Source organism: Saccharomycopsis crataegensis (genome assembly GCF_037102585.1).
Source record: "Saccharomycopsis crataegensis DNA, jcf7180000000087, whole genome shotgun sequence".
NCBI classification, from domain to species: domain Eukaryota; kingdom Fungi; phylum Ascomycota; class Saccharomycetes; order Ascoideales; family Saccharomycopsidaceae; genus Saccharomycopsis; species Saccharomycopsis crataegensis.
In genome coordinates, this window is record NW_027043831.1 from 641,707 (window position 1) to 662,319 (window position 20,613).

Below are 20,613 nucleotides of genomic sequence, written 5' to 3' on the forward strand. Positions count from 1 at the left end.
GCCAAAACCCCTCAACAAAGACCTCCATCTCAGTTCATGAAGCTCCTAGTGATGGGTAATTCACTAGCGACTTCATATCATATGTTCACATTGCACCTTTTTTCCTTAATAATCTTGATTGTTGAGTTTTTTACCGGTGATGTGATTAATTCTTAAAGCAAGGAGTGTGAGGTTGTGAGAAAGTTATAGTATTTTACTTATCTATTAGAAAGACAGGAATGAAATGCCCGGCTTGCATGTTATTTAGAACCTCTGTGACTCGTTAATATATAATCAATAAATTGATTTTTATGATGAATATATATATACCCTTCACACAACAAATAGAATTATAGTGACCTGTTTGGACGCAATAATATACAATTATCTTTTTATCGAAAGGATAAAACATAAAAGATACAGTAACATGCAGTTAAATGTAATGATAATATTAAAGTTTTTTTGAGTCTCAGAGGCCTATATGATACAGATATAACAACATATTTGCTTATTTAAAATAAATTACAGATTTTTTGCAGTACAAAAAACATATAAGAACGTTTGTTGAATATTATTTGTCTGTACCTACCAACGCTTTGATAAAAGGCGTAAGCTAACTATTGACGAATACTATTGATGAATAGTTAACTACTATACATACGGATATTACTATATTTATATTTTTCTTAATCTTGATAACAAGGAACATTCCACTAATCATGGAATGAAGAAGATACTGCTCTAATAATCCTGTTGTCTACAGTGAAATGTAGAATGGAATAGAACTAATGAACTGTTATCCTAGATAATGTACAACCAAACCCAAATAATCTACCTCGTAATGTTTAAAAACAACAATACTGCCTTAACTCAGAGCGCCACTTTTGACGTTTCTCAACATTATTTCTACTACTATTCTTATCTTAGCGAAATTGGATTTTTAATGCAACTAATTGTTGTTTGTAACGTAATTAATTGTTCCTTTTAGCAAACTATCATTTTAAAACCACCACCCTGTTACTACCATTTATACTGTTATTATTGTATCAATTGAAATATATAGAATTAAGTTTAGTAGCTGTTTTTGCCATGATTTTCTATTTTCATTATTGGTTTGGGCAGTTAGGGCGCTATAATCTCAGAAATGCTATATTATTTTTTGGTAGCATTTTTATCTTGGTGTACCCTTACCAGAAACACTATATATTGATTGATTCTCTTGAATTGAATCTAGCATTTCATTAGTTTCATCCGTAAATATTCATGGATTCGTTTGACCTGAGATAACGTTCCTTAAATTTTGAGAAAACTAACAAGAAAAAAATTCCGGATTTTTTTACACCAATTTAATCCAAATCATTTGAAAAATATTTTTTATTATTATTGCCATTATCATCGTATTTTTGGCTTTGCTTTCAATTCATGCGCCATTAAACTGCATCATAAATATGGGTCTTAATGGTTTATCTTTATGGAGGTTCAAATAGCAGCGATTTGATTTCCTTAAGGAGTCAAAGATTAATAAAGTATATGGTAATCTTGGTAAATATATATTTATATAAATATGAAAGATTAGAGTCTACGATCCATGATTTTTTTCAAAAAAATGTTGAAGCAACTAGTCATAAGAACATATCCAATAATTCATAGCAATCTATATACAGAAAAAAAAAGTTATGACATCTCTAAAATCAAATTTATTAGAGCTTCACACCAATGTGAATGGCAGCAATACCAAAAGATAAGTTTTCATAACCAACACCAGGGACATAAAATCCTGCTTCCCTAATCATACTAGCAAATTTATCTTGGGATGGGAATTTTTTAATACTTTCAACCAAGTACTGATAAGATTCCCTATCATTGGCAATCAATTGCCCCATCAACGGCAAGAATGTGAAACTATAATTTGAATAAATTGAGTCCAAGATTGGGTTATTAACCTTGGAGAACTCTAAACAAGCAAAGATTCCACCTGGTTTCAAAACACGGTAAGCAGCATTCAAACCGGCTTGAATATCAGTGAAATTTCTAATACCAAAAGCAATTGTGTAAACGTCTTTGGAATTATCAGGGATTTTATCTAAAACTTGTCCATTTTGCTGTAAAAACTCAATTCTTGAATTTGATTCATAGGCAAACTTGGTATTCAAGAATCTTTTCTTCCCTTCATTCAACATATCTTGATTTATATCAGCCACTATGATTTTGGACTTATTGTCAGAATACTTGGAAAGAGCATTATCCAATAAACCAAAGGCGATATCCCCTGTACCACCGGCAACATCAAGAAATTCTAGTGGTTCACCACCAGGTCTGGCACCCACATCAAGTTTCTTGATAAAGTGGTCTTTCCATAATCTATGAACACCCAAGGACATCACATCATTCATGATGTCGTAATTGCTAGCCACAGAACTGAAAACATTTCCAACAAGGTGCTCTTTGGAATCAACCGGAACTTGCTTGAAACCAAAATGGGTGGTTTGTTGCTTTTCATCCGAGGCAAATGAACTATTTGAAAACATTCGTATAGTTCTCATGCCTCCAAACAGAGCGCTTTTGATAATTTTTTGGGCGATCATTAGCGACTTTGGAACAAAATTGGACTTTTACTTGACGGTAATTATTACAAATTATGATGACGAAAGTCCAATTTTCAAGTCCTTCAAAAAATATGATGGGAGTCGCTAGCTAGTGTCACCCGCTTGTTGATTAGAAGTAGAAGCCGAATCAGACTGATCAGTTGAATTGTTCAGTGCATCAGCAATAACAGGATCATAGGAATAATTAGCTGAACTCATTAATATGATGAGAGTCTGTTAGGCTTATCAAGTCAATGTTTATTTCTCTCTCCACTATATAATTTACTAGTTAGAGTTATTAAAGAATTTAGCCATCCTTTATTGTAAAATTCTTCCTTCTTGACTTTTAGAATCTCCTAGCGGCATTATCCAGATTATTGCTCCTTGTTCTTGACTTGCCCAAATTGTAGTTGCTATCACTAACTAGTTATAGTCTAGAACCAACAATATAGCAAAGCCAGTGCAATCCGCCAAAACCATACTTAGGATTGTTCGGAGAAATGGCTTAAATACCACCATCCTGGTATACTATGACACCTTTCATAATTTTATTTCCGGTTTCACGTGAGACGGTGAAATGGCAACAGAAAAGGAAAGGAATGAAGAGTTGACTTCTTAATCCTATATCGATACTTATCTTCACTCGATCTCGCGTTAGATGTGTGATAAGAAGATCAAATATTATCACCATACTTTGTATCTAACTATCTGATAGAACACACAACTCAAACAAGCGGCTCGTATTTAACAACTTGTTGTTAGGCTGAATTAACAGTAATAAATCAAAGAAAGTAAAGGTATTAAATGAGTAATAATAGTGGGATTGGTTCTTGTCTTCTAATAACAATAAGGAAGACAAATAATAATAAACCACAAAATAATTTAACACGATAAAATGTAAAGTAGAGTGATCATATTCGTAGTATGTACGACAGTACAATAATATATTAGTATTCGTCAATAGTTAGCTTATGCCTTATTCCAAAAAGTTGGTAGGTACAGACAAATAACATTTAACAAACGTTCTTATATGTTTTATCCTTTCGATAAAAAGATAATTGTATATTATTGCGTCCAAACAGGTCACTATAATTCTATTTGTTGTGTGAAGGGTATATATATATTCATCATAAAAATCAATTTATTGATTATATATTAACGAGTCACAGAGGTTCTAAATAACTTGCAAGCCGGGCATTTCATGCCGGTCTTTCTAATAGATAAGTATAATAAAAATAAAAATAATGAAAATCAATAGAATAATTGAATCCAAGTAAAAAAATAATTCAAATAATCAAATAGACCAAATAATTCAAATAAGTCAAAATAATCAAGTAAACCAAATAAACCAAATAAACCAAATAAACCAAATGAACCAAATGAACCAAATAAATCAAATAAATCAAATAAATCAAATAAATCAAATAAATCAAATAAATCAAATAAACCAAATAAATCAAATAAGAACCAGTACCATGGGTCTGTCTTAAGTGTCACCACACACTTTTTAAGTCCAGACACATATCCTGATTCCATAAATCAATGTACCAACTGAACACTTTAACTGACATTCCATTTCTTTGCCTCAATTATTAGTGAGAGATAATAATGTGAAGCCTTTGTGGAATGTTGTCAAAATCAAACTCAAAATCAAAATCATAATCAAAATCGACAAAATCAAATAGACCAGTGCTATCTATGGTTTTATCTCAGATGGCACCACACATCTTTGATTTCCATAACACAAGCCCATGATTCAAACTAAGAAAAATCAATAAAATAATAATAGTAAATTAATAAAAACCAAGTAAAAAATAAACCAAATACTATTAACTGGGAAACTAGGCACCTATTTTTTTTTTTTTTTTTTTTGTTAATCAACCTCCTTCATTGCCACCACTTCATTCAAATAAGTTATCCACATTTTGAGTTGTTCCCTACTTCTTTGTATTCTTTTTTTTTCCAAGAATATATATTCAGCGATATTCCGCTGACTCTCAATATTGTGCTTTTGACGTGAAGTTGCTAATTCCGGGCAGTGAAGATAGTGGTCTGGGGTTTTTTCCACTTGACAATGCTGGCATAGATTTGGATCCTTTCGGTATTCATGCTTCATTCTCATCTTTAGCAATTCTCTAATTTCTTTGGTACCCATTGATTCCCAGATGGAATGCATTGCTATTTTGCTGTTCTTAAGTTCAAACTGAAAAGCTGATGTTTTTTCAAGGTAGAATTTTTTTTTTTTTTTTTTTTTTTCCAATAATTTCGATTTATATTAAATCTCATAAGTATATAATTATATAAACTTGTTCTTGGTTTTGAGGAGGAAAATCTTCAAAAGACGAAGAATTTCAATTTTTTTTAAATTAATATTCAACAGTGTGAGATTTCTACTCACTAAAAACCCCCTTTAAGATATTGACTATTTTTATTTTTATTTTTAATATTATTTTTATTTTTATTTTTAATATTATTTTTATTTTTATTTTTAATATTATTTTTATTTTTATTTTTATTTTTAATATTATTTTTATTTTTATTTTGTTTTATGGTTATTTTAATTTTTTAGTAGACCGCTGTAATAAGATATAATAATGTTTTCATTGATTGATTAGTCCAATCTGCATTATTTGACCTTCGTACCCTATTATATTTTTCAATGTAATAAGCGAAGCGATCCAATTTTATCATAGTTTGTTTCTGATGTTGATGCAATATGATGTTATCCCATGTTTGAGATATTCCCATTTTTAATATTTTCCATAAGTTTCTTGATACTGTGCAATTTATGTAGTAATGGGTGATGTAGGCTTCCTTGATATGGTCAGGATCCCTGGGGTTGGTGTTCCAATTTTCTGGAGGAAAATTACAAACATGGCAACGGGAATTTGTTGATTTGAACAATGTGAGCCCCAACATCATGAGGTGGAGGTTCTCCATTGAACCCGGTACCCACCTTTTGATCTGGTTAATCTGTTTCCAAAATTTTCTTTGTTGTGGCTCCAGGGGGTATGTGATTTTGGTCAATGTTGTTGATGCTTTGGAGACGTCTCGTTTGAGTTGTTCCTGTTTGCTGCCGTTCTTAAAATCAAAAGTGAACATTTTTTGATGGTGGGCCTTGTATTTCTCTGGTACTGGTTTTGCTAAATTGTCCTGGATATCTTCAATCTTCAATCTTCTGCATCTGTGATACCTTGTTTTTCCCTGGTTCTCTAGATCAAATAAAATCGACCATGATTTGAGGTATTTTTTCTCTTCTAGTGAGAAAATGTTGCTTTTGACAATGTCAGAAAGGGTAATTTTCTTGGTGGAGCTGCCAGGATATGAGAGTTGGTAGCCAAGTAACGGAAAGTACCATATATGTGTTTGGATGGAGTTTCTGTCAATCATACTTCCAATTCTTTGAAAGTGAGATTCTGGATGGAGTTGAGATTTTTGGTATTGATCAAGTAGAGATTCCACTTGGATTTGGGTGTTAATGGCGTATTGGATTTTATATCTCAAGATTTGGTGATATAAATATTTTTCCAGGGATGTTAGTAGTTGGTATATGACGTGTGCGTACCGATATAGGAAGTGGTTTTTGAGATCGAGCATTCCATATCCTCCCATCTGGGTGGAAGTTTTGAGGGTGGAAAGGGATAGGCTGCCAATCCTGCGACAAAGGTGTTGAAATGATTCCTCAATCTTAGTGGTGGTAGAGTTAGAAAGGGGCTGATGCATTGCACGATATAAGAGTTTAGGGATAATGTAAGTATTGTACCCCAATACCTTTTCCGCTAAGCTGAGATGGTGCATTTGTGTGAGATAATATTTGTATTTGATGTTTTTCAATACCTGATCTTGATGTAGTGGTGTGTTTAGTGGAATACCCAAGTACACTATTGAGGGAGTGGAGGTAAAGACAGGGACCTGTTCATAGGGTAGTTTTGTCAAGGGTCCAAAGGTGCGATGATATTCGGCTGTATGGTATAGCTTGGATTTATCGGTGCTAAGGGTACTGCCTGAATATTTTTCAAAGTCCTTGATGTATTGGAGGGTGGTGAATAATTCAGTGTCATCTTTTACAAATCATAAAATATTCTTAACTAATGTTAAATTGAGATAATTGAGTAAATAATCACTGGTTCAAAACGGATGGTTGGCCGAGCGGTCTAAGGCGACAGACTTAAGATCTGTTGGGTTTTCACCCGCGCGAGTTCGAATCTCGCATCATTCATAGTTTTTTTGCATTCTAAATTTCTATCTCAAAACTCTATTGTTCTGTGTACTTTTCAGATAAAGCCTCATTTTTACAGGATTTTTATCCTCCTATAAACATGCCTTTCATTTTGTAGTTATAGCTGATCATACAAAGACTTTATTATTTAGAAAACCTTATTATTGTTATATTTAACTGCATTGACATGTTTTATCTGCTTTGTGGTTTACCCTTTATATTATCTTTATTACTGCGTCATAACACGCCACTTTTATTCTCTTGTTATATAAAGAGGACTCTGGTCCACTACAAGTATATTGTATAGTATTAATAAAAGGAAGGATCCATTCTTAATACCAGACTCGCTAGTAGCCATTGCACATCCGATGATTTATTTTTATATATTTTACATAAACTATGAATTTTAGTACGAATATATTGCTGTATTACTATAAATTACAACTCATTTTAATAAAAGGGACGTAAAATCAGTTTATAAACTACTGATAAGACATTTTCCTAGCATCACACATCAGCCAGAATCCATATAAATGTAAGCAACTAGAAGAATATGCAAACAAAAATTATTGTTTCATATTACTGGATATGGATGCTCAAGTCTCCTAAAGGTATTATAGAAGGCCTACCGTGAGCGCATTGAAACGGAAATTTGCAAGTACTTAACTTTTGAATTAAAATTTCACATTCAATAATGCTCAATGGATCCCCAAACATCACTGCTGAGCGGCATGATTTTGAATTAATTGCGTCAATAATTATATCTGGAAGCAAAGGGATCCACTGCCACCAATTATTGCATTTCTCAAATTCCTTTGTTAAGAACTCATAATTCTGTAGCTTTCTTCTTTCAAGAATGTCAAAACTATGTTGTAATAACAATTTTTTAACAAAGCTTAAATCCTTCCTTTCCAAAAGCAATTTCGGAAGATGTGTAATAGTTATTTCAGTGTTTGAAATAATGAACTGTAGCCCCCAAGTGGCAAAAATATCCTTGTAATTTTCAATTAACTTTATCTCATAGGTTGAAAGCTCAATATTCATGTGAGGAATAAGTTCCTCTCCCATAACTCTAAAGTCATTATTTATATTGAGGAAAATATCATTTATGAGCTCCTCAAAGTTCTTCTCCACTTTAATCCTTTCATCACAGGCATGCTGATCCAAGATCAACAACATTGGCAACTTATTTTTACCTAACTCGCTTTTCACAAGAATGAATTTATTATCGATTTGAGATATAACTTTAAAAGTATTGAGAGATTCTTTGCTCAACTTAACGTTACTAAATTTGTCAAAGTAATCAGAATTTTCAATATTATTTTTGGTTTTTGCTGAATCCACATGTTTTGAGAGGTTAAAAGTATCGATTTTCCGTAAGCCTTGCGATCCTCTGTTTCCACCAGCAACCGAAGAACCCTCAGGGGTATTAATCAGAAAAATGTTTTCCTGATTATTCATTCCGCAACAGGACATTCTTCCAGAAAGTTCAAAGTCATTAACCTTCCCCACTTTCATTGATGAACCCAAAAGAGTTTTGATTGATCTCAAACCAATTTTTTGTGGAAGCACTTCTAAAGATTTGGCTCCAAAAATCTTATTCAAATTTGTTTCTTCAAGTTTATTACCTAAATGAGGGCTCAAGAAAGAATCAAATGATTTCAAAATTAATTTTCTGACAGTGTTTACGCTATCTGATGTGTAAAGTATCTTGGATGGATCTTGTAATAAATCAGCTATTGATAGAGGACCAAAGATTTTAATAATAAAAACAGGAAATCTCAATGTTGTTTTATTATTAAACGCTGCTTGGGGTTTTGCAATTTTCGAGGCTTTTGAGCATGAGGAAGGCGGTAATGGATTTTGTTGGAACAAAGAGTCTTTAAAATAATTAGACGACTTGAATAAATTTTTGATGTCTCTAAAAAGCGAAGTATCTAGCACTCGCCTGTTGTTTAGGTAAATAAACTGAAATTCTGATGAGTAGCAAAGAGAAGCTCCGACAATGCCATGTAAACTAAAGTGGTTGTATGTTTGATCAATAGTATGAAAATTGGAGCAAATTGATCTACCATATATTGACTCAAAAACCCTTGGCATATAGTTATTATTCAAGCCCTTGATACAACAAATGATATTGTTGTTATGCCGAATCTTGAAGTTTCTATTTCCATGGCTCATGGCTAAGTCATGAACAATTCTTCTAATATCATTCACAACTTTCAGTTCCGAGTGTTTAGATAAATTATGTCTTCTCACAGGAATATTTCCAAATAGCCCGGTGCAAATTATAATTGTTCCAGAGGTTGTTATGAAATCAAGATCAATTTTTCCAAAATGGTCATCAATATAAGAGTTATTTGCATCAATCCGAACCGGTCGGGATAGAGTTCTAGCGCCTTTGGAAAACTTTATCGCAAATGGCGAGTTATATCCAGAAGCCTTGGAAATTAATGTAATATTAGATATTGTGCTGAGAGAATGAATGGCTTCACCTCGGAACCCATATGTTTTGATTGCACTCAAATCACCCAAAGATTCCATTTTTGATGTATAAAATCTATTGCCTACAACTTCGAGACTTTCAGGTGAAATCCCATTTCCATTATCAAGAATCATGAATTTCATCTTAATAATATCAACAATGCACTCTATATCATCAGCATTACTATCAATACTATTTTCTAAACATTCTCTAATAGCATCGGGCAAAGTCTGAATGGTGAGTTGTGATCGAAGAATATTTCTGACATCCAAACTCAAAAGAGTAATAGGGGAGCTTGGATACATCTTAGAGCTTCATGGACTCTCATTATTGTTGGTATGCTCTAACAGAATGGAAGTTGCAACTTCATTCTAGGCATATTATGTTCTACATAAAAAAAAACAAAAAAACAAAACAAAAAAAAAACACAAATATCAGCACATCGTGGAATGCTAAGCGCACACGTGCTTTCACAAATACAAATAAGGCTATCGCTAGTTTATCAATATAACTAGGGAACTTTTGGGATCGTAAATATTTAAATCCAGATATTATTAGTGTAAACCATAACCATGAAAAATTATTACGACATGAGCTTTAAATAGACCTCGGCCGATACAAAAGAGGGTAACCAATAGTACAGATGGTATGGAAAATCTTAACATGAGCAAACTACATTCAGAATCAAAATATAAAAATATTATTTTATTTATACAAAATTAAAGACGTTAAAGCTGATAAACAAAATATTTTAAATGAAAGTTTCGTAAGCAGCTGGGGCCAAGGTTTCTGGCTTGTTAGCTTCAGTAGAAACAAAGTGAGCAGTTCTTGGTTGTTCTGGTTGTCTCTTCAATTGAACAGCCTTACCGGATTTCTTAGCTTCAGCCTTCTTAGCGGCGTTTTCCTTAACACGGTTCAAAAATTCTTGACGACACTTGGAGTGCTTAACGTGTTCAACTCTCAAGTTGATTCTCTTTTCAATGTATCTATAGCCAACAACCTTGTTGATAATAACACCAACAGAGGACTTGGTAACGTTGTAAACAATACCAGTCTTACCGTGGTAGAACTTGTGTGGCATACCCTTTTGAATGGAACCGTTAGCCTTAATATCAACGATATCACCAACCTTGTAAACCTTCAAGTAAGTAGACAATGGAATAGTACCATGCTTCTTAAAGTCACGTTGGAACATGTAACGTGTTCTAGATCTGTAACCATGACTATAACAATGTTAGAAAAACCTTCTCATCATATTAAAATACTAAAATAAATTGCGAGCACATTTTACTGAATAGAAAAGTTCGAGTAACAATAGTGGAATAACCAGAAGATTTCCACAACATTTGCCATTAGTTGCATACTAGCTCACGGAGTTTTGGATAATTAATCACTTTGGTTTTCTTATAAATTTTCAACTTGGAAATTTGGTCTCCGAATCCTCATTCAATAAAAAGTCCATGGCAATTTGATTCTTAACTTCACGTTTTGAATAATCTCCAAACTTCATTTTATATTGTTTTCATATTGACGCTTAGAAGTATACCCACCAAACTCAGTTGAGAAGACCATAATCACCTTCATTAAAAAACTTTTTACAGAAAACAATTTGATTCATTTATCCTTCAGTTCATCCAAAAAACATAATCATGACACCTCGAACGATTGTTGCTTCAAATATTATCGTACTCAAACCATCAATATCACATTGACCACATACCTTTTACCCATTTTGACTGATTATTTTACTATGCTGTTACCACTTCAATCACCGACACAGAGCACCGGTTAGAGCTATTTTGATGAGAATGAAAAAATAAAAAAAAAAGACAGAAGATGCTGCGATTACCCGTCTAGAAAATCTTGTCACGAAAAAGCCCTAATTTAAAGTCTGTATGTATATCTGGTGATATTCACGTGATTTAAACAACTTGTCAAAAGGGTCCGTCAACTTTGACCCAAATTCTAGTTGGAGTGATCGCTGCCACATATGGACGTGAAGCGAAATGAAGGAATGTATTATAGTAGATATAATTTTTTAAACAAAACAAGAGGCACTATCTCATATGACTTGAGTCAACATAAAAGCAGCACAACGACGTATCAATATAATAAAAATTTCGGGGTATACAAATTTTAGGATGGAAGGATGGTATTGCTGTGTATCCTTTATAAATAAATACTAACAAAATAAAGCGAGAATGTCATTATAATTAATTTGATGCAATTTGAGTCCATTGATCATGTGCTATGCTGAATCTCATTAGTCATGAATTTACAAACTCTTCTAGAGTGCGGGAATTCAAGTTGCTCAAGCTGAGAATTCTTCTATTCATGATGAAAGGAATGTTATCAATATGCGATGGGAAATTAGTTCATTAGATGCTACCATCGGTAAATGCTCTTTAACCATCCGTCATGTAACTGTGGTGGTAAAGCGTGCTATTATAAGGATGTGTAGGCTAATGTTAGATTGTGTCTTATTGATAGGCCAATAATGGCTCACATATGTTCATTGGGACTCTCACTTCCCTGTAATATATTTTCATTGAGGTAATAATTCTTAGATGCGTATAATATATGGGGCCATCTACTAAATAATTTTTTTTGAGCTCTATTCATCTTGACATGTATTGTGCGTAGAAGCAAATAGAAGAATACAGAAGTACCTAATGAAAAATACACATATTCTATGAGTTTGATTCTACAAACAATATTATTAAAGTTTAATACCTCTCAATGATTCCACGACTCCCTCAATAGACGAAATGTCATATGCATAAGTTTGTAATTCATTAGCATGCCTTTTTTGCAACTCCCGGGACGACTTTGTAGCATAATCCTTGCCATGTTGCAAATTTTCAATAGTCTCCCTCTTTTTAATTAATTTTGTTAATTTTGATTCATTTCTTTCTATTTCCTTTGTAATATCTAAGGTCCCTTTCACTAAAAGAAAAACAATGATTAAGTCATTGTATCTCTTGGAAACATAATCAGTGCTATTCATGATTTGACTCTTATAGTCAGCAAGCAGAACTGTTGACAACTTCTTATTGAGATCCAAAATTATTTTACTGTTCTCGTGAACCATATCAAATAAATCTGAATGTTCCTGGATTTTTATAATAAGTTCTCCATTTTTAATATTTCCATAACAATTGATAAATTTATCAACAAAAGCACTCAAATCTAAGAGTTTTTCAAAACTCTCAACATGTTCAAATTGATAATAAGCTTTTGGGAAACTTTGTAAGCCAATAGATATGCTTCCATTGTTGGTCAACCTTTGCCAAAGTTCTTCACTAATGAACGGAGCGAGAGGATAATATAATCTCAAAGTTGTTTCACAAATGTAGTACAATATTTTCTTTGAATTTACTCTATCAAGATCTCCTTCAGGCAATGACAATAACTTATTCTTGATTATATTGAAATATGACCTGTCAAGGTCATCAAGCCAAAAGTCATTAAGAGACTCAACCGCTTTCGAAAAATCTTTGTTCTGTAAGCTAATATTCATGTTTTTGGTTAATTCATTCAACTTGTTAAGAATCCATTTATCATAAACATATTTGACAGTAAAATCATTGTTGTCATACTCATTAGATTCAACGTCCAATTCAGCTAGGATTTTTTTAACCAATTGATATATTTTCCCAACATATTTTTTCTCATTGTCAATTTCCGCCAAATTATTGAGAGTGAAGTTTTCATTCGTACCTAACTTTTTCAAAAAAAATAGCCTAAAAACATCAGCACCTAATTCATTGAATCCCTTGGGAAATTTCGTGTCAAAAGCTTTTATCAACTTTTTTAAGTCCTTTTTATTACTATTAGCAAACTGGGTAAGATTTCCTACGATATCGGTCTTGCCGTAACCTTCAACGATAAACAAGGGGTCAAAAGAGTTTCCCAATCTCTTGGACAACTTTCTGTCATTAAAATCAGTGACAATGGGGTGCAATAGAATCTCCTTGAATGGTAAAAACCCAGTCAAAAGAAAACAAACGATCATAGATCTTGCAATTTTGTCAATATCGGAAATAGAGGCGACCAACAAGGAATGTGGATAGAAAGTTTGGGTATCAGGCCAACCCACGCTTGTTAAAGGAAAAGTTGATTCGAAAAACCATGACCCAAGGTTATCTTCATCATCAATTAATTTGAGTTCATCGTCGCGGAATCTTTCCCTCGATAACTGTTCAGCTTTCTTTATGCTATCGCTGACAAACCAAAATGACTCATCACCAAATTTGCTGTCATCTTCTTGATATACTTGAGGAAAGTAAGAGGGGCTTTTACTCGTCTTCCACAACGATTTTTCATTAGTCATTATCAAACTTTGACCTCTTGATCTATTTATTGCTGAAACTAAGTCATCCTTGAAGTTTGTCGGGTATATTTTCACTTGATTCAATTCTTGAAGAAGTTCATCTTCAAAATTTTTGTTAGGCAGAAGGGATAAGTTAAGATACCAATGACTATGTAAGCGCTTTTCAATAATATCGCCAGTCTTCAATGATATTTGAATTCTCATTGGGTTATCCTTAGATCCAATAAGTAGTCCTTTTTCTTTCAAAACTGATAGAATTTTCCTTCTTGAATCTAGTCTCTTCAAACCTTGCCATTCTTTTCCACAATTCGCGTTCAAAGTCCCATCCTTATTAAAAATTTTTACGAATTTTAGACCATATTTCAATCCAATTTGGTAATCTTTAAGATTGTTTGATGGTGCTAATCTAACCGCCCCTGTTCCAAAATTAATATCCACTAAGTCATCGTCAAATATAACAGGGATCAAATTACCATTTATTGGGTGTATAGCCTTCTTGCCAACCAAGTGAACATATCTGTTATCATTTGGGTGTACTGCAATAGCAACATCAGCAAACATTGTTTCAGGTTTTGTGGTGGCGATCACCAAGTGCTCATCAGAATCTGAAATTTTGTAAATTATATCATTTATGGCTCCAAACTCAATTTCATGATCATATCCTGGTACTTTCATCAAGGTTCTACCTTTGATATTCATATATGTTATATCTGTATCTGAGACAGGTGAGCTTGATAAATATGACCAATTCACCATTGATGGTTTTCTTTCTATCATTCCTTGGCTATGGAGCTCAATGAAGCAGCGGTCAGTCAAACCTTTAAATTTTGGATTCAAGGTATCATAAACCAACTCATCATCAAGCAATATTCCTAGAGTTTTAAATTGAATATTTGCTTGCTTTTGATTTGTGCGTCTCAATTGATTCATTTGTTCAAGAAAACCAGCATTGTCCAAAGAATATTTGGATTTTTCATCATTCAATATTTTCTTTTCAAGATTATCCTCGATAAGAATATCACCATGATTGAAGCCAAAGATCTTTAAAACATTTTCATTTTCCATCATATAGTATCTGAACAAAGCATCTTGCAAAATTTGATTACAAGAAGTCCCCAAATGATTGACACCATTCAATTTATGGGGAAAGCCAATTATTGAAAAGGTAGACGAATAATCATTTCTGAAATGATTGGTCAAAGGGATACTAGACCAATACTGATGCCACGAAGAGTTGATATTAGCAGGAATATATGTATTAAGGCCTGGGCTATCAAGATTTTGAAGAATTTTCTTCTCGCCGGGAACTGTTGGATCAATAAATTCTGACAGAGAATTTTTGTTTTTTGAATGTGAGCTCTCCTGCTTCCTTTGGAGCTTTTGTTTCAATTCATATTTGAATTTCTTGTCTAATTTTTTCTGTTCTGATTTCCTTAAACTTTCTTTTGCCATAGCTATATGATTAACTAACTCTTCAATCATTTTGTGCTTTTAAAAAAGAGTCCCTTTTTTTTTAGCAGGTGTGAAAAATGTACTAGTCGCACTTGTACACTTTTTGCTAACAACACCCTAGAGTGTTAGTAGCCATAACATCATTACTTCTTATAAATTCTTGCTATAGTTCACCGGATCGGAAGAACGATCGTCCGTAGGTGCCGCATTGGAAGTGACGGATAAGTTATAGTTAGAATTATCTTGGGACATTATGAAGTAATAATAATGAGTTGTTACAAGTTAGATTGGGGGCTGGATGGTTTGTGTGTCGTTTATTCCAGCTTGGGATTAAATGACATCAGAGTTTGTGATAAGACAAGTTCAGTCAAAATCGGATCCTCTCAATCGCAGCTCCCCCTCCTACCAGTGGAAGGATATTATACTTCTACATATAATTATTTAAATCTCTGAAGATCAATCTTCTCCAGTATCAGGATAACTCTCATTGGCTGATTAGTCGTACTTTTATTATCACACTGCTACTTTTAAAGAAAAAAGACATTATTAAATTATTATATTTTACTGCGTTGTTAGCTTTATTAAGTTAATGTTTGTATCAACCCAGAATTATCTTAAATCCGATATTTTAAGACTCTATCCGCCGCTACCACCGACCGAATAAGTCTTACCCTACTACAAGCCATAATCTCGCGACAATAACAAAAAGTGTTAATCACATGTAATAAGATGTCACATGATATATATTTTACTCTCTTTTTATTGGCTCTCTCTGTGTTATGAGCTATGTCTAAAAATTACGTGTTGATATTAGTCCGATACGGCAATACCGATTAAGACAATCTAATAGGTATAACACCAAAGCACTTCTTTATTGCTATTTAATGATTGCTAGTGTAGATGGGAGTCGCTAGGTGAGTTAGTGTCACCCGCTTGTTGATTAGCAGTAGAAGCCTAATCAGACTGAGTAGTTGAATTGATGTAACATACTTTTACTACAATCCTTCAGCTATAAATGTAGTAAACTAGAAATCTTTCACCATGAGGTTATATGTAAGAGCACGTGATTATGAACTTTCACACTATGAAAAAGTGCCTAAATGTGTATTTTCCAAAGAGGCGAATTTTTGGGGACTTTTTCCGGACCCTGATATACAGTGTTTTCATTTTTTATTCGTACCAACCACCGGAAATGTTCATACAGTGTTTTCATTTTTTATTCGTACCAACCACCGGAAATGTTCATACCAGTGGCAAAAAATAATTCATACCGACCCCCGGTATTTTTCGTACCACCGCAGCGGGATTTATTCAGACCATCTAAGAAAAATAGTTCATACTATTGCACTTCAATTATTCATACCAACAGAATATAAAATTCATACCAACAGAATACAAAATTCATACTAAATGCATAAAATTCTTATGCTTTCATTAATATTTTATCTTTGATATTATTAAACATGTTATAGGGGACCCGCACACCCAATAAAGCCCCTTTGCAATACTCATTTACCATTTCACAGGCTCATAACCAAATTTTGAAGTGGTTTCGTCCTTCCTTAAAATTTTAAATTTTCATCAATTTGTTTTCAAAAGAGCTGCTGTTGTAAACAGAGATCAATATGTCTAGAAGCATGTCTGCAGAATCCCTTGTAACTATCAAGGGAAATATTTTCTGTGGCTTCTTTCACCCTTGGAGTTAATTGCTCCTTCTTGCTCAAGTTTGATCTTTTGACTTTACTCTTACATACTGACCAGAATTCTTCTATAGCATTCAACCCTGGAGAATAAGGAGGTAAAAACACAAGTTCCAAGCCACTCAGTGCCACTAGTAACTGAAGATCACGTCGTTTATGAATGGCAGCATTATCAAGGATCAAATATTTCATACCTTTGAGCTCCTCGTTATTTTCTATTTGCTGGATCACTGACTTTACAAAACTGTAGAAGTGATTAGCTGTAGTACCTTTACGAAATATTAAGCCCTCTGGTTACGGGAACAGTAAGAACTGCTTTTTCACCCACAGCAGACCATCCATACTCACGCCGCATACTGATATTGAAACCTGCTTCGTCGATGAAAATACAGTTTTGACTAAAGTCGAGCTTGTCTTTATACTTCTCTGCCCACTCGAGTCTCTGTTTCTTCAATTCCTCCAGACTTCTTCTCAAAGCCCATTTAGAAATACGTTTGAGACTTAGCTTACAGACCTTGGTTACAAAGTTATAGATTGTTGTAGCCTTGGCTCTTACATTGGTGAAGGCTTTCTTGAGTCTCTCCAACATAAAATCGAGAGTCACTGTAGCATCTTCCTTTATCAATTTTTGAAGGAATTCCTTATGCTCACCAGTAAGAAGGGGCTTACGACCTCTTTTCTTTGTTGGCTCCGAGATACCATTTAATTCATTAACAAGTATTTTGTTCCAATTTCTTTTCCATGTGTAAGCAGTTTGCAAAGGTATATCTTCTAATTTTGCAGCCTTGTAAGCTGACACGCCTTCTTCCATGACCAATTGCCAAAATCTTTGTTTGACAGCTTGATTATAATACCGGTACGAACCTCCATATCTTCGTTCTTTCATTTCAATTTCCATCTCGGCATCTTCTTCTTCTTCGAAAATAGGATCAATTTCCATGATATCCATGATACCTGGTTTTTCAAAATGCTTATAGTCACTGTAACTAAAGCAAGCTTCAACTGGTGCTATTTCAGACTCTAAAGTCATTTCACTGGGTTCAGCATAGAATCTATTACCTAGGCCATCAACATACCCATCAGTTAGTAGCTTGGCTTTCAAGTCCATACTTAGTTTTGATGGTAAAATCTTATGCTTTTTTTTGTAAGTAATCTGGTGATCATATAAAGACCGAATTGAATGTCAAAAGTGGGAATTCATCATCTTAAATGGAGAACAGCTCCTACCATACATTCGTTCCCATTTCTTGAAAACCGTAATCACGTGATATTATTGATATTATTATAGATATCCGGTTTTATAGAAAGTAGCACAGAATTATGGAAAAAATGAGTATAATTTGATTAAACTGAGTAGCTTAGAGGCTTATAGAGCCAGTCACATAAAAAAAAGAAAGGAATTAATATGAATTTTATATACTGTTGGTATGAATAATTGAAGTGCAATAGCATGAACTATTTTTCTTAGATGGTCTGAATAAATCCCGCTGCGGTGGTGCGAAAAATACCGGGGGTCGGTATTAATTATTTTTTGCCACTGGTATGAACATTTCCGGTAGTTGGTACGAATAAAAAATGAAAACACTGTACTGCCAAATTTTCACATTTTTTTCTCAACATATATTAAGTGTAAAAAATGACTGGGACGGGATTCGAACCCGCGCATCCGAAGAAATCACGGCCTTAACGTGACGCCTTAACCACTCGGCCACCCAGCCGAAACAAAATTTAACGGAAAACCGCCCACCGAACCTGGGACTCGAACCCAGAATCTCCTGATTAGAAGTCAGACGCCCTAACCAATTAGGCTAGCCCGGCTTGTGATGTTTTGTTATATTACGATGCGACTATACTAGATGTAGTTAGTGGCGTAGTGGGCAGAACCATAGACTAAGAAAGGGTCGCGTGTTCGAACCCCGCTCGCTGCATTAACCACCAGGTCACGTTCAGTACGCTAGCTGAGTAAGGAGTAATACCACTCTGAAGGTAAGATACAAGGGGGTTTTAGTGAGTAAAAATCTCACACTACCGGTAAGGTTGCGTCGCTGGTGTCTTTCGAAGATTTCCTCCTCCCTGGCTAAAAAAAAAAAATAGTGACAGGTTGCTACAAGTCAAAAACATTGCATTTTCCAACCCAAACTCCCGGGTTACCAAAAATATTGGGAGAAAACGGACACCAAATAAGTCGCCATAGCTGCGCATAATTGATCATAATAACCGTACATAAAAAGTGCGATGACCTATATAGCTCTTAGTAGTTAAATATAGGGACTTTATAAAAAAAAAAAAAAAATAGGATTGAATCAGCTTGGAGAACTACTTGGAATTTATCATGAGCCAACAGCATCTTAAGGATATCTTAATCTACTTTAAGATCCCAAAAGATATCTTTACAGAGTTTCCTCTTGAAAAACACTTGGAATCCATCAAAAACGGACTCACTAAGTTATCCAAAGAACTTGATACTATTACACAGTCATCCAACGAACCAGATAAGGATTTGATCATAATCAGGGAAAACTTAAAAGGGGCCCTCAACCACTTGGTTATTTTTAATAAGAAGATCTGCCTTAACTCAAACTTCATCCCAAACCCTCAGGATACAGGCTCTGATATCTTCAAGAAGGACAGAAATCTTTTAATCGAATATCTTAACATCCACCTTAAAGTTACAGTTGGAAATTATACCTACACGCCAGGGTCTTTGTTAAACACAATGAATAAGGAATCCCATTTAATTGAGATTGAAATGAATTCCGAGTTTACTGAATTTAACCGGGAAAAACTTCTTGACCATGTCTTCAATGAATCCGGAATTGATCCATCATCCTTCTTTCCAATCAACACCGTTCACTTTACGGAAGAAGCTAGCAAAGCTGCCAGTATTGTCACTTATGGTTATATTGAAATTGACTCAGGAAAATCCCTTCCACTCTTCAATGACAAAAATTTCCGCTCCAGAGTCATCACGAAATGCGTCCACTGCACTGCATGTGGTTCCCGTGAACACACTCGTTTTGACTGCAAGACGTCATCTTGTGCCATTTGCAAGAAATTATCCCATAGGGCAAAAGATTGTTATTTCAAAAAGCAACAAAGAGCACCTATTGTGAATCCGGAAGATCCAGAAAAACACTCTCCGAAACAAAATTCTGGAAAAGCAGTCAAACCAAACCACAAATTAAACTATGGTTTTCAGACTGTCGAAAAAAGAAAAATAAAACTGAATAAACCGGCTACTCCAGAATATTCTAAACCACATTCAAACCCTTTCGACTAATTGGCAAATGAAGAAGAAAATGTTGATGATTCAATTATTGATGAGGACGATACTTTGGAAAAGAACTACCCATCCAATGAGGAAGATGCTTTAGAGGAAGGCCTCTCTACTGATGCAGACCAATCCATGGATGAACTCGAAACCTCTACAACCCAACACACTGCTACTCTCAGACATCAAACCAAACCAATAGAATTATTGTCCAAGAAAGGTAAATCTAAGAAGCACGCCAAGTTCGCGGCCATTAGCGCCATCAAGCTGGCCCATATTAGCAAGGTCTCCAAAAAGATCCTCGCCTCACCTTCATCCCACCCTCAGGTCCGTGTTTCTCGCAGACATCAAGAAGTAAACTCACAACATCATACTACTTCTTCTGCTGCCAACATTCCTCCTTCACCTACCCCTGCCCGTGATACTGTCACTTCCTCGGCTCTGGCCACTTCTTCTATCCCTGCTTCTGCCCCTGCTGTTGTAGTTTTGTAACTCTAGTTACAAAAGACATTGATAACAATAATATTCAATAATATTTATTCCCTTGTTATACTTGTTTTACTTGTTAACTATCTAAATTATATAAAGG

General features: G+C 34.2%; 5 protein-coding genes across 5 annotated transcripts; 1 reads left to right on the forward strand and 4 right to left on the reverse strand. All coding sequences in view use genetic code 12, as the record gives it.

The window, feature by feature from the left end:
* Positions 1-1,679: 1,679 nt before the first annotated feature.
* Positions 1,680-2,564, reverse strand: COQ5 (2-hexaprenyl-6-methoxy-1,4-benzoquinone methyltransferase; the record flags this gene model as incomplete). Its single annotated transcript, XM_064999053.1, has 1 exon — positions 1,680-2,564. The coding sequence occupies one exon, from the start codon at positions 2,562-2,564 to the stop codon at positions 1,680-1,682; it is 885 nt and encodes a 294-aa protein (XP_064855125.1).
* Positions 2,565-7,362: 4,798 nt separating this feature from the next.
* Positions 7,363-9,573, reverse strand: MLH3 (mismatch repair protein MLH3; the record flags this gene model as incomplete). The annotated part of the gene is made up of 1 exon (XM_064999054.1): positions 7,363-9,573. The coding sequence occupies one exon, from the start codon at positions 9,571-9,573 to the stop codon at positions 7,363-7,365; it is 2,211 nt and encodes a 736-aa protein (XP_064855126.1).
* Positions 9,574-10,019: 446 nt separating this feature from the next.
* Positions 10,020-10,999, reverse strand: DASC09_054560 (ribosomal 60S subunit protein L21A; the record flags this gene model as incomplete). The annotated part of the gene is made up of 2 exons (XM_064999055.1): positions 10,020-10,491; positions 10,989-10,999. 2 exons carry the CDS (start codon positions 10,997-10,999, stop codon positions 10,020-10,022), a joined length of 483 nt encoding a protein of 160 aa, XP_064855127.1.
* Positions 11,000-11,987: 988 nt separating this feature from the next.
* DASC09_054570 (uncharacterized protein) lies at positions 11,988-15,053 on the reverse strand (the record flags this gene model as incomplete). Its single annotated transcript, XM_064999056.1, has 1 exon — positions 11,988-15,053. One exon carries the CDS (start codon positions 15,051-15,053, stop codon positions 11,988-11,990), a length of 3,066 nt encoding a protein of 1,021 aa, XP_064855128.1.
* Positions 15,054-19,469: 4,416 nt separating this feature from the next.
* DASC09_054580 (uncharacterized protein) lies at positions 19,470-20,033 on the forward strand (the record flags this gene model as incomplete). The annotated part of the gene is made up of 1 exon (XM_064999057.1): positions 19,470-20,033. The coding sequence occupies one exon, from the start codon at positions 19,470-19,472 to the stop codon at positions 20,031-20,033; it is 564 nt and encodes a 187-aa protein (XP_064855129.1).
* Positions 20,034-20,613: the final 580 nt, after the last annotated feature.